The sequence below is a fragment of the Bos grunniens genome, chromosome 10 (genome assembly GCF_055505025.1).
Source record: "Bos grunniens cultivar Pamir isolate PY7600 chromosome 10, Bosgru_T2T1.0, whole genome shotgun sequence".
Classification (NCBI taxonomy): Eukaryota; Metazoa; Chordata; class Mammalia; order Artiodactyla; family Bovidae; genus Bos; species Bos grunniens.
Genome location: NC_141174.1, coordinates 93,033,820 through 93,048,635, shown reverse-complemented (window position 1 = coordinate 93,048,635; position 14,816 = coordinate 93,033,820). Strand labels below are relative to the sequence as shown.

Genomic DNA, 14,816 nt, shown 5'->3' with positions numbered 1-14,816 from the left:
CTTGTGCTTTTAGCAACAAGGACAAACTGAAGTCCCAAATGCTGCTTTACTCACTTCTGAGTGATGAGAGAGAATCATGTTCTACAAACTGAAAAACAACATGATACACTTAAGAGTTTTCGCCTGTATTTTCTGAGTTGACCGATGCTAAAGGGAAATGCACGGCGCTCTTTTGGGTGTTTCGGTGCACAGCCCTGATACCACATTTGCTTTGAAGAGGAGATTTGTTGGTAGCACTGTACAAGAATTAGGTGCTTTTCTCTCTTATCTCTGGCAGAAGCAGTTCTGTGTTTCCAGGCAGCTCAAATCACCACTCATGTACCCTGCTAGCCCTGGCAACCACTGACACAGCAGATCTTTTCAAGCTACCCGTGTGCCCATCAGAACTTGCTGTGCTACTGCTTAGTGTGTCAGATTCCCGACAACAAATTAATAGGAGGCCAAGCATATCAACAGATTACACATTTTAGGTAGCACGCCTGATTTAGAGTGAAAGGTTAGTGGATATAACATGCTAACAGAAAAAGTTACTGTAGTTTCAGATACTGTGACAGGCTGATGGCTTTGGCATTATTTTGAGATAGGGAAGCTTCTTGCCTCGCTGCCAAGTCAGTCCCCCAAAAAAATATTAAAGAATTTTCTTAGAGACATTAAGGCATGTACATATATAATGCAAATACATAAAAAGATAATGTAAAAAGAAATACAATCTTGAGTTTTTAAATAAAAACAGGCAGTTTTAGTAGCCTATGGTAAAGGAATAGCATGGGAGGCGTAGAATGATGATGAGAATGGGAGTCTCTTCATGTAGAAAACAATTCTTCAAGACAGAATCTATGTATATAAACTTATTCAATGTGGCAAAGAACTTTCATAAGTTAGAGATATATAACAGTACCAGAGAAAAATGTACACATGGTAAGTAAGTGTGGATAACAAGGAGAAATTGACACAACAATGGTTTGGATAGAGCTAATTAAAAATATATTTACAAAATTAAAAGGTCAAATTTGAAATAGATTTGTTAGGAGGAAGAACTGTTTGAGGCTAAGAATGTAATTATTTGTATTTTAATAAAAAAAGATGCAATGGTATCATCTGAAAACTGAGCTAATACATTTTGAAAATTACTTACGCTAATGACTGATGAAGTAGCTGACAAGTTTAAACCTTCAAGATCAGCTATCAGGCTCGGAGAAAGAGCTGGGGTGGGAAGTGCAACTGGAGTGGACACCAGGTTGACTGTAAGTAAAGGGCCAAATTAGCACATGTGCATGAAAATTTAATTCATATTACTAAAAGCAACATTTTTATTTTGCTGGTAAATCTAATTAAATTACTTTGATTAATAAGTCTATGACAATTCTATTTAACATCTTGATTTAGTCAAGCTATTATCAAGTCATGGCAGTTATTAGTCTTAGCTTTCAAAACATAATGACAAATCCTATAACAAAATAAGAATATAAATACCTTGATTAATACTTTTTGAAAATTTTAATCTCCTAACATTATCACGAACATTAATCACCCAGTAACTTAACTAAAAGAAAAAGGTAAAGGAACATTTTTTCAGACTAATGTAAAGGATAACAACACCTCTCAAGAGAGTTTTCCAGTTGGGTTATAAGCCTTAAAAGAGTGTTTATTAAATCTTTTCTCTATTTTATTTTCCACTGTAATAATTATAAGGGGCCCAGACTACCTAATTCACTTCTAATTATACTTTGTCAGCAAAAGCTATGAGCTAGATAGAAATATTTGATTCTATCAATAAAAAAATTTGAAAATCTTTTTTAAACACAAATTTGATCACGTCACTGTCATGCTTAAAACTCTTCAAAGATTTAAAATTATCTACAAAAACAAAGTCCAACTCCTTAATTAAATGTGCAAGGTCTTCTATGATCTAGCTCTGCACTGTCTAATGGAACTTTCTGAGATGATGGAAATGTTCTGTAACTGTAATGGCCAACATGACGGTCATTAGCCTGTATACCAACTGCACTCCTGAAAGGTGGCTAGTGTGATCAAAGAACTGCATTTCAAAATTTAATTGAATTTAAATAGCTACATGTGGCCAGTGGCTACCATACTAAGCAGGTCTAGCTTAGCTCCAATTTCATCAGTCATTCCTATGTTTTAGCTCTACCAAGTAAGTTTCCAAGATCTTGTTTCATGTCTTTGAACGTTGTATATTCTATGCCCTTGGCCTAAAGGTACTTCTCTGCCTTGTTCGCCTTGCAATCTGTATCCATTAAGATATCACTGAGGGGGAAGGCACAACTAGACTCACTGAAACACAGTTTCTGTGTGTCTTCCTTGTTCTACAGGTATACTTGGATACACTTCTACAACTATACTTCTCTTGCAATACAAATGTGTGTCTTTAAACGTTTTCATTTCTCCTGGTCTGTGTGAGTGGACTCTGACACATTAATTTTAAGTAATTAGTCATTGTTCAACTGTTTGTTGAATGAAATAAATTCAAATGTGGAAAAAGTTTTAGCTTCCAACAAGTTCTCACTCTACAACAACACTATAAAGGAAGTAACATTTACTTCACGTGGCATCACTTTTCAAGCATCTTTTTCTCACTTTAGTCTCACAATATCTTGAAAGTTAGGCAGAACAAATATTAATTCATAAAATTATCAATAAGTATTTTTTGAACAATGGAGCAAGTGAGAGGCAAAAAAGTTCAAGATATGGTCCCTGTCTTCAAGAAACTTAAAACCCAACTGAGAAAAAAAGATATACATGCTTGAAGACCAAAAAAAAAAAAGTAACAGTATAGTCAATAAATTATATTGCCAAAAGAAGAAAAATTTCAAAAAGGAAATCTGAAAATCTCAACATGCCCAAGAGAAAAAGCAGCGTGGAGGCTGGGTGGAGGAGGGAGTGGAGCCCCTCAGCTGCTCCCCTGCACTCTTAAAGGAGTGTGCTCTTAGTGTGAAGCACTGCTATAACATCTCCACCCTTCCTTAGTCATACGTCAAAAACCACTAACAAATAGCAAGTGCCATAGGGAATTGTAAAAAAAAAAAAAGGATCAATGGGGGATAGAGTGGTAAGAGAAGGCTTGGTGAGGAGGAGGGAATGAAGCCCAGTTTTAAATTAAGGGTAGAATTCAAATTAAGAGGAAAGGAAGAAGCTGGTTAGTTACTGAATGAGATGATGTAAACAAAGGCTGAGAGGTGGGAATGAAAAGCTCAGGGGATTGGATTTATCCTATAAATCAAAGAGAACTATTAAAAATCTACCAGAAAGAGGAGTAGTAAGATACATGGTGCTGCATAATAATTAGTCAGAGGCTAGTGTAAGAGACAGACTGAAGACATGTAAAGAGCACTCAGGTTGGCAGTGAGGAAGAATTTACAGTACTTTAGGCACGATATGATGAGGACTGAAGTAAGATAATGGTACAAATAGGCAGAAGGGGCATTTATATAAAGACACTGTAAAATGAAGCATACGGAGATTAAAACTTGCAAGATCATAAAACAAGTGAATGGAAGAACCACTGTAGGACTAGAAATTGGTTCTTCTAATATGAATCAAAATGTGTTGCCTTTCCATCCAACATGTAGCTTTTCCAGTGGGCTCTAAGGGCATGTTTGTCCATTTGTCTATCCATCCAATCCAAAATATTAGATGACCATGTAAGAAATAAAAAACTGAGTATGAAATAGCCTCTGATTTTAATTACAGCTTGGCTAAAGACAGAGAAGAACAATTCATACCACAGGTAAGCTTGACTCTTACAAGAAAAAATACAAGCTTTTAGTATCATTTCAGAAGACTGAGGTTCTGGCATTAAAGAAATGATTACACATCTGTTTACAGGTCTGGCAAGATGGAAGCTGGCACTGAAAGTTTATCCTAAATAGGATTCTGCAGGCAGCTGACTATGGTGAATTAATGAGTAAGAAATAAAATGACTCTATAGTTCTTTTTTTTTTTAAAGGCATACAAATTAAAATGAGATACCATTTCCACCTATCAAACTGGCAAAGGCGATTTTTAAATACAAAACCCAGCACTGGTAAACCAGGGTAAAAGGAATCTGGCACTCTCATAATACTACTATGTAAGTTGGTACCAACTCTGTGGAAGGCAATTTTAGACAGTAGAATTCTTCACAGCTTTTGTCCTGGTAATTCTATTCCTGGGAATTTATCTTAAGGATATAGTCATGGAGACAATGCAATAACGTACTTACAAAGATGCATATAGCTTCATTGATTAAGACAGCAAGAAATGGAAACAGTTAATTAAATAAGTTTTATTTCCAACAACAGGAAATTTACAGTATAAAGAATAACCTTACAGTCTTAAAAGTTGTTCAGGAATATTTATGGTACAGAAAGAAATGTGAATGATAAAGAGAGAAAGAGGCAAATAATAAAACAGTATCTCAAATCTCCAATTTGGAGGAAAAAGGTTTTGCCTATGAAAAGATGCTGAACTGATTTGTCAGAATGCTAACCCATTTTCTTTTCAAAACTTTCTACAGAACACTTTCTTTAATAAAGGATATTTAATAATTAGACAGTTGTTCTTCTGATCAAAGTTATGTTTCAAAATCTCAGTACAACTTTTAATATATAAAAATTTTTAAATGAATAATTACTGGGTATTAAAAACAAACAGAAATAGCTCCTAGGTTGAGTTAAATGTAAGTTGGGATGAAATTTCCCTTAAAAAAACCTTACATTTAAATTCTTAAAACTTAGTATTTAAGAAAATCTTTATTTCTATTTACTTTTTAAAAAGCTTTAAAAAGTAATAATAGAAATTGTATCATTTTATAGGTTTCTCTTTTCTCCTTTGCTGCCAGAAAATCCAGAGTCAAATGTAAGGAGAAAAGGAATGAGTACACTCTAATACCTTGTAACATTGTCTCTTAATTCCTTTTTAAAGGTCTGACTGTTGTTCTTTTACAGTTTAAAACTTAAAACTTTACAAATAAATGTAAAACATTCATTGTCTCAGAGAGATACAAAATAAGTTGGTTTTTTTTCCCCCTCTCCTCTGTCTCTAGGTCATTCTTATATCCCATAGGGTTCGGAGATAACATTGTTAAGCATATCTTATGTAGCCTTCCAGAAATATACAATGTATAATCATATTTGTATTTGTCTGCAGGATATAGTTCTTCTTTTACTTTTTTTTTTTTTTACAGAAGAGTGATACTCTACATGTATCTTTTTGAACTTATAATGTTTCATATATATGACATAAACTAGCATATTAAAAAGGTGCTTCACTTTTCTTAATGGTTATATCACACTATTGGTAGACATTTCATTTATTTTCAGAACTGGGCTGTAAAAATAATGCTGCAGTGAAATTTCTATATACTTTTCTACATTTTATTAATTCAACAAATAGTTACTGGTTCCCACTATCTCCTGGGAGTTGTTCTAGGTGCTAAGAATAACAGTGAGCAAGACAGACAATAAACAATACAAAAAAAATATTTAAGATAATTTCAGATAGTGAAAAATGTCATGAAGACCATCAAGAATGATTCAATAAGTATGTAAGAGAAGGTGATCTTTAAGCTGAGATCTGAAAAATAAACAGCAGCTTGCCATCAGAAGATCAGGAAGAAGTGTTCTTGGCAAGGGCCCTTGGCAGGAAGGAGCCTGGCATATTTCAGAAATGCAGAGGAACAGTGTGGATAACAGGTAGGCAGGAGTCAGAGCACTAAAGGAATATGGACATTTAGTGTAAAATTAAGCCACTAGGTTTAAGAGTCTAAAACAAGGATGGAATAAGAATCTGATTTTGCTAGTTCATCTACAGGATAAATTCCTAGAAAAGAAATGCTAGGTCAAAAAGTGTGTGGAATTTAATATCTTGACAGATATTGCTCAAATGACCTCAAAAAACTGCACTTATTTATATGCCTATGAAAAACATATGTATGGTAGCTTCTTCTCCAAACCTTAACACTATTGGATGTTGCTTTAAAAATCTTAGCCAAGAGGTACGAAATGATGTAAACTTTAAAAATCTTTGCCAGTAAGTGAGTAATTATTCAAATTTGGTTCCAATTTTATTTTTAGTTTCTGTTATGTATTTTTCAGTATTATATATTTTACTTTCTCTACAGTAAGGATTTGCCATGACTATTAGAAATAGGCAAGGTAAACAACATATATAGAACAGTTCTATGACAATAGGACATAAACGCATAGCCCACATCTGGCACAGGAAAACTATACTGCAAAATGACTCTCACTTAGTGTTACTCTTCCTCTAGTGCAAAACCCACCGACCCACAAAGTTAGTTCTACTGTCTTTCTCACCGTTCAGGAGACTTTAAAGGAAGATGAATACACATCTTTGTAAAGGATTCTAACTTCTTAGAAGTAAATTTGGTGCACAAAGATTTTTTGCAGTTAAAATATTGATAGATACAAATTTTACTGTATTCCCAAAGGTTTGTGCTTATTTCTGTTCACACCCCAAGTGTGGCAAGTAGAAAACAGTGATGTCCTTTACATTTCCAATTACATCCCTAATTCCCTATATCCTTATGTTAGATATCTTGATCCCCATAGTCAACATTTAACAGTGTAGAAGTTCTGAGATATGGATAATTATTCACTAAAACCAAAGAGCTTAAAATGAATTTGATGCATTTTACTTGACCAATTATACTTTTTTAGGTGATACAAAACTAACTGATATACAGAATAGATGGGAAAAAATACTAATAGAAACAATTTTTGATATTTCCTTGTCTATTTATATCTATAAATCTTTTGTAATAGATGTTATTTTGAGACATGTAAATGAAAAGTACTAGAAAAATGAAAACTACTACTGCTAAACACAGATGAAAAGATTTAAATTTCAATACTTACAATCATCTAGATCTAGAAGTGAAACATCTTTGGTAAGAGGATTTCTCTCCTGCTTTGTCTTTTTTTCTTTCTCCTATAAAATAATAAATATTTTATTTATTGTATATTCTATCTTAAAAATCAATGACATAGTCCTTAACATTTCAAAACAAACATATTTTCCCCCTTTGCTTAGTCTTCCAGAAAAAAATCAAATTAAGTTTTTATATGGTTATGTGAAATGCTTTTTTGAATCAAAATTTCACTTAGCGCGTGATATTTCTTCTTCACCTTGCAAACTTTAAAAATATTTTTTACTTAGAGATTATAAAGGACCTTCAGAAGGAAACTTAAAAGTAAATAATTATTTTATATTCTGACAACTTTTTCCTAACATAAAAATCTAATGTGACTCTTTGGTAGAAAGTGTACAAATATTCTCAAACATAATTTTAAAACAAGTTGATTTAAGAAAAAGAAATGCTTAAATAATACATGTTTAGCTCTGATACTGTCAATGGGCTTGGGATAGCTCAGCCTTTTTGAGAGGCAGTCTGTAACAGGCACTGTACTAGCAACTTTACATTTCCACAGTGGTTTGCATCAGACTTCTTTTGCCAAAGATATTCATTAAAAACAATAAATATTTTCAGGCTCTTGCTCTTTAGGGTTGAAAAGAATTCATTTACTTTCTTTTCTCTTTTCCTTTGGGGAGGGTAAAGTATTCCAATATTTCTATACATAATTAGGGCTTCTCCCACCTCAAATTTGCTTATTTATTCTATCATATTTTTGAAATGTGGATACCCATATATTAGATTCCTAAGCCTCAAGGTAGTCACAGTTTGTTTAGAGATTCAGAAAAGATGTGTAACCATGAGAAAAAAAAAAAGGCACAGTAATGAGTAGAAGTATAAACAGTTAAAGACCAACAAGGATTAGGGTGTTAAACAGATTTATTTGGGCCATGGTTACCTAAATTTATACTTTTTTTACATTAAACCTTCACAAGTTGAAGGCCAAAACTTAAGCTTTTGACAAAATGTTGTTGTCCACCTATTCAGTCATTCATTGATTCATACATATGTATAGAATTTTTAATAGATTCTGTGCTAAGCAATGGAAGTAACACAACCAAGACAAACACAGTCTAGTACCTGCCTTCAGATTACTTATAAGCCACCAAAGGAGTTTATATCTTATTGCTAATGTAAGTAACTACAAATATTTTTGAAGTAGCCCTATAACTACAGAAAGGTATCACTATAGCCCTTTAATTATAGAAAGGTATCACTAAAGCAAAAGGTACTCTACTGACATTTAAAGTCTGTATAGTGTTAGAGCTCTTATAGCAGTGAACATACATGAACAAGAGCAATGTATCACATAATATATCCGGTAACATTTTAAAACGATTTAAATCTTGCTTTTTTGCCCCCTTCCACCAATACTTAGAAAAATTATTTTCAAGGATCACACAATAATACGCATTAAAATACTAGCCAGAAACATCAGCATTGATTTTCTTCAAAATATTTCTGCCACTGAAAACTCCAAATCATCTGGGTGGGTTTTAATTTTGTTATTTAAAAACAAAACAAGTAATATGTGTCCTTCTCTCCACACCTGAAATAAATAACAATTGCTAGGACTGGAGGAAGAAAAATAAAAGAAATGTTAGTTTTGAAGCTGAAATGTGAAAGTTGCAGGTAACAAAAACACATTCAGAATGAATATGCCATCTCAACAAGAATAACATTCCTGTGAAGAAAGAACATAGAACAAAAAGCTTATCACCATGTGACTTTATCAAAATGCCATGCTGAGCACAATGGGTGTAGCTTCCTATAACCTACAATGGTGCATGGCTGTCTTTATGGAACTGTAACCTCCCCACCTGAAAAATTAGAAATCTATCAAATCAAGACAAAGTTAAATCTGGAGGTAGGTCTATATACCTTATTTTCTACTTCACAGCTAAGAGTGTGTAACAATATCTATTAAACACACATCAGGTCACATATAACACAGGACAGAACTGCATGTGGAATTGGCATAGTCTCTTATTAGAAGCCTAAAAGAAAAAGAAAAAAAGGCTCTCAAAAGGACAGAATTTCATTGACTTTCTGAGTACAGCAAATAACTGTTGACTGAAATACAACATTAGCAATAGATAACGGTCATTTCTACTGAATTGAAAAAGCCTTGCATTCCGAATCAAGGCTGTAAAAAGCATCGTGATGTGTTTGGCATTCCTCTCTTATATTTCATTTCTCATTTTAAAAAATCCATAGTAAGTTCAAAACATTTTCATACTTAAAGGATCTACTTTAAAAATAAAAATCTGAATTCTAAACAAAGAAGTTAAGAGCCCCATTCCATCAAACATTTCTCCATTTGCAATTCATCTTGGTAATAGAGACAGAACCTGGGTAAATGCATATAGGACTTGAGGCAGGAGATTTTTCTTGCTCAATGCATAATTCATGTGCTCCGCCTGCAAAGTGTGTAAAATGAGAATTTCACACCGCAGCATGAGCCATGGAGCTGCAGAGAAAAGGCAGACGAAATCATATTTTACTGTGTGAATTTTATTTCTTACCCTCCCAATATTTATACAAAACCATCATTGACAAACCAAACACACTGACAGATCACCCACTGTTTCCATTGTGTTAGTACTTGAGAAGAGATCAGGCAGAAAGATAGACAATTTGTTTTTGTATATTTTTTTAAATAGAGGATTAGGTTTTTAACAGCTGAGTGACTGTATTAGACTTTTATAAGGACAACAGTAACTGATCTTAAAATCTCACTACAAAAATACCTACTTATCAATTCATCATCCTCAAATCTCCATTTGTTTCTATGGTATTCGATTATACACCTCAACACATCAACATTTTCAAAATGAAATACAAAGTCACAGGGTTAATAAACTGATTTCTATTTAACATATTTCATTTCAAATAATAAATAAAAGATCCTGGAAATACTTATTAAGCTCCAAAGAATACAGACAAAAAAACGTAATAATATATACCTTGTAAGGATTTTTTAAAATCTATTATGCATGTTTATCTTCATGCTGATCCAAAAAAAAAAAAAAAAAGGGAAGCAAAAAGAAGATCTAACACAACAAGCATCAAATACGCTTCCTAACAGGAAACCATTATAAAGAGGTTTGAAATTTAAAACTATAAAACAGGATAAATGGTAATATAAGTTTGTCACACCCACATTATGCTTTGGAAGCAACAAAAATTCAAGGCTTATTTCTAGCCTCACAGGGCAAGGTATCCAAAAGAAATATTTTCAGTTAGAATTACCAACCAAAGACAATTTAATGATTCTCTTGCCTTCAAGTCATCTAACAAATCTGATTTTAAAAATCTGAGGCTCACACTTACTCTTTGCTTTAAAACAAAATTACACTGCCAGAAAATTGAGACTTCTATACAAGTTAAAAAGAAGTCTAAACTGTTAAACAAATCTTCCCTATTAGATTATACCTACTTCAATAAGAAAGATTGCTTAATGGCATTCACTTTGATTTAAAGATCTCAATTGAAGTGAAATGCTATTTCTGTTCTGGAGAACTTAAAATATGAACTAAACTGGAAAAGACATAAATTGAAAGAGGCAAGCCTTTGAAGTGTCAGAGTAAAAACTAATATTCTACCATCTTCAGAGAAGTTATGTAATTGCAACAATCATAAATACTTGGAAAAACACAAGTAAACCTTGTTTCCTATTAACAGATAGGGCAGAAAACTAATCAGAAAATAGTTCCTTTCACTCTTACCCACAATCTGTTCATACTACATCCCATATTTACTTTATACCCAATAATCTTTCATATGGTAGATCTTTTATTGAGGCATGTCTCAATATTTACTGACATCTAAACACTAGTCATAAGACACTGACCAGTTCAAAGAGCATAAAAAAAATTTAATTAGCTTCTTTGCACCTCTCAAAAAGAGACTAACAAAGCTTTGTGAGATCTCTATAAATGTGATAAAGACCACTGACAAAAGCATCTTAAACACGGCTAGGATACAGAGATGGTATTATTTTTCTTAAAGCTAGTAAACATATTAACCTTAATTTTGATTCAAATATGGAAATGCTCTTAGTATTAAATGCTATTAGGTACAAATATATTAAATATATCTATTTTCCATTGATAGATTATTATGCTTAATATAAAGTAAATAATTAAAATACTATTAATATTTTTATGGAAATACATAAACTTATTCACAATAAATTACCATTATGACTTAAAATTTTTATATTTTAATCACAGCTTATTTGACTATTTAGCGGGTGGTGCACCGACACCGAGGATATAATCAAAACTACTGAGTCACAGTTCAGGTATGAACAGTGGGACGAGCACGGTGATGGCAGAAGCAACTACAGTAAGTGGGAATGCCCTAACTTATCGTATGTGTTAGTCGCTCAGTCGTGTCTGACTCTTTGCGACCCCATGGACTGTAGCCCGCCAGGCTCCTCTGTCCAGAGGATTTCCCAGACAAGAATACTGGAGTGGGTTGCCATCTCCTAACGTATTGGCTGATAAGAAAAACACTGAAGTCATGTTCAATGAAGAAAAAAAAAACCCTGGCAACTTAAAAAATATATTTTAAATAAAATTTTTACCATCTGTTCAACACATAACTTTAACTACAGGCAGAATATAACTTAATTATATCAGTAAAACATGGTATAAAGTGATATAAATGTGAATGTCTTCCTAATTTAATATGGCCTGTATTACTAATTTTTTCTCCACTCTTCTGTGTAAAAAAGAAATCTTTCCCAAACACCATGTGAAATATGTGAAAGTACTGAAGATACAGAACTATTAAAACTAATTTTGTTATAGGTATTATACAAACTCCAGGAGATAGTAAAGGACAGAGGAGCCTGGTATGCTACAGGCCGTGAGGTCACTAAGAGTGAGACATGACTTAGCAGCTGAACACAACTTATTTCATAAAAGGATTAGACTAAAATTAAAATGTTTATTAAATTTAGTTCAGAAAAGAACATCTACAAAAAAAATATGCTTGCCCATCAAAATAACTGTAACTGAAGAGAAAGATAATTTTCTTTGGTTCTTACTGACAATATCTGACTTCAGTGGAGTCCATCTCCCAATCAGTAAGAGAAACAAACCAACATGACACCAGAGCAAACCAACCGACACCAGCAGTTTTGAGTTTAATGGAAATGCAGGGGTATGGTGCTGAATGACAAACACTTAGGAACAGACACAATTTAACAGCAGTTCTCACCTACTGCCCTACACCATTCTCACCTGACTGTCCCGACACCATTCATGTGAGTAAAACCCTCTAGTCATTAATATCCTTCAGTCCATGCACTCATTTTCATCTAGAAGTGAGGAACTACCCTTGATACAAGGCCACTTTCCTCCTCAGCTTATATTTTCTATAATTAAGGTAAAAGATACAAAAAGAAGATCAAAGGCATAGGAATGGAAAAGGATACTGTATGTCATGAGAGCCATGAACAGTCCATTGGGATTAGAACACAAGCGGGGTTAAGACTGGAAAGGTGGGTTTGGACCTTTGAGCTTGAGGAGTTCACTGAACTCAGACAATGAGGTATCATCATAGGTGACTTTGACAGTAAGCTGGCAGCTATCTGGAAGGACTGGGGTTGGGGAGCTGTCTGAGGATGACAAAGGCAGTGGTGTATGGACTACACAAGGAAGACATGACTTGTAATGGTGATGGCAGGGAAAGAAGAAACAGGTATGAGAAATAATACACAAAATCTTTAAGACGTGGCCACAGGGCATACAAACGGGATGAAGTAGGGGTCAAAGACAACTGTGGGGCTCCAAATCCCAGAGAACAGAAAGCATGCTGGTACTAAATGACAGATCATGTCTCTGGGTATATTAGGTTTGGGAAACCAGCAGCTCCTAAGAGGTCTAAGAATCTGGTTTGAGTAAGAAAATTTACAGATGTTATCATAGAAGTAATTTAGAGAAATGTTTTAGCTGATGTTACTAGAGTTAATGAGTCTCACAACAGTAAAATGTAGAGGAAATAAAGGACTAAAATTAACCCACATCAATTAATATTTTTTAAAAAATGTGAACTGAGCAGCACTAACTTTGGAGCAATGTTCACACTTGGGTGTCAGAAGAGGAGTAAAAAGTGAAAAATAAAAAAATTAAAGGGTTAGAAAAGTCAAAAGAAAAAGGAGGAGGAGAGTTTCAAGTAGTAGGGATATTGTCATAAAAAGATCAGAGAAGGATAAACTAAGAGAAGGTTCCTGGTTTTGGAGAAAGACCATGGTTGCCTTTTCAGAGAGCAGTATCTATAGGAAGTAAAAGAGGTAGAAATCAATTTAAATGGGATTAAGAAATAATTGGGTTAAGAGGTAGTAGCTAGAGAACATCTAGATTATTCTTCTAATCTCTCACTCATACACTCTGGTCTCTCTCTTCCATTCCCTTCTCCTGTCTTTAAAAGAAGGAGAGACCTGAATGCTTTCGTTGGCGGAGGAGGAACTAAGGAAAAAAAGAGACTGAAGGTGCAATGGAGGTAGAAGACCATCAACTAAACAAGCCCAAAAGGAAACAGGACGCTAAGTGGATAGGGATCACTTACGCTGAGCTGCGTTCAAGGATAAAGGAGGAGGGTAAATTGAGATTGTGTGTCAGAGAGTAGAGAGGTAGGAGATACTCATAGTGAATGGCAGGTCAGTCTTCTGCAGACAGTGGATGAGATCAGAGGCTTCAGATAAGGGGTCACACCTGACCATTAATTTCTAACTAGAAAGGTATTTACAAAGTTGGAAAAATGCAGGAGACATAAGAGTGACAAAATATTATGGGTTCCTTTTAGCACTGGTGTTCTGTAACCCTAATACTGGTCTCTCAGAGAATTAATATTCAAGTTTAAAAATGTTAACACTGATGTTTTATATTTATATAGGGCTTTACATTGATCTTTCACATCTGATTTTTTTATAATAGCACTGAAAGAAGCAGAGTAGGTATAAAGCATTTCTACTTTATAGATGAGGAAACTGAAGCATAAAGATATTATCTTCCAACAAGGAGAACACTATACCCATCAGGATCTCCATAAAATGAACTGTTTTCAAAGCCATATATTCAAGGTACCCCAAGGTCCCATTTTCACGCTCAATATCTCTAAAATACATTGTCCAAATGAAAGAAAAGGTTGAGAGAGTAAAAGTATAGCTTTAGCTGGGCTGCAGATTTAAGGTATATGAATTTTTAGCACTAACATACTGTCATGCTAAATTAAGGTAAAACATCCACCATCTGCCTCCATTACTCATAATTTAGAGTGGAAGCCACAAGACGGTGCAAGGAGAACTTTTCTACAATTACAGTGTTGTCCTTTGTTAGAAAACTGGTGCACGTGTAATTGCATGCTATGTTTCAAATCACTCAGAAAGAAATAAAAAAAAAAAAATAGTTATGGTGGCTCCAAGGTGGAGAATATATATTAAAACAAACAATCCTATAATCTGCCTGTTACAGACAGGAAAGGCATTACAATATATAGAAAATAAACTATATAAGCAAAACACACAGACAAAAAACTATCGACAATGTGAATAAAATCTGAATTTCTCGAGTCTTGGATCACTGCATTACTTTGAAATTTCATAATGATGTTCAACAGTAAAATATTTTCCACTACTAAGTGATTTAATCTGATCACTGGAAGTGACAGAGAAGAAACTGAACCTCTGGCCTGGGGCACCTCTGTGGGATTCTAATGTCCAACGCTGAAAAGGTACTAAAGTCTGCAACTTTTCAACTTTCACAAAACTTCATTAGAATAACTCACTTGTACCCACTTGACAACTCTTAATTTCTTGCTTGGTTATTTTGAAAAACTCTGTTTCTAAAGCTCTTTTATTTTGAATAAAATC

General features: G+C 33.8%; 1 protein-coding gene across 6 annotated transcripts in view; it reads right to left on the bottom strand.

Annotated features, from left to right (window-relative positions):
* The window catches only part of AP3B1 (adaptor related protein complex 3 subunit beta 1), a 235,814-nt gene that overhangs the window by 73,873 nt on the left and 147,125 nt on the right, over nt 1–14,816 (bottom strand). For 3 of the 6 annotated variants that reach the window (XM_086323143.1, XM_086323144.1, XM_086323145.1), the window contains 2 exons: nt 6,879–6,951; nt 1,136–1,242 (listed from right to left, as the gene is read on the bottom strand). In XM_086323143.1, the coding sequence (XP_086179269.1) occupies nt 1,136–1,242; nt 6,879–6,951 (180 nt within the window). Of the gene's footprint in view, nt 1–1,135; nt 1,243–6,878; nt 6,952–8,498; nt 9,405–14,816 lie in introns of those variants that run through there. The other 3 variants (XM_086323146.1, XM_086323147.1, XR_015135511.1) reach the window with 2 other exon arrangements.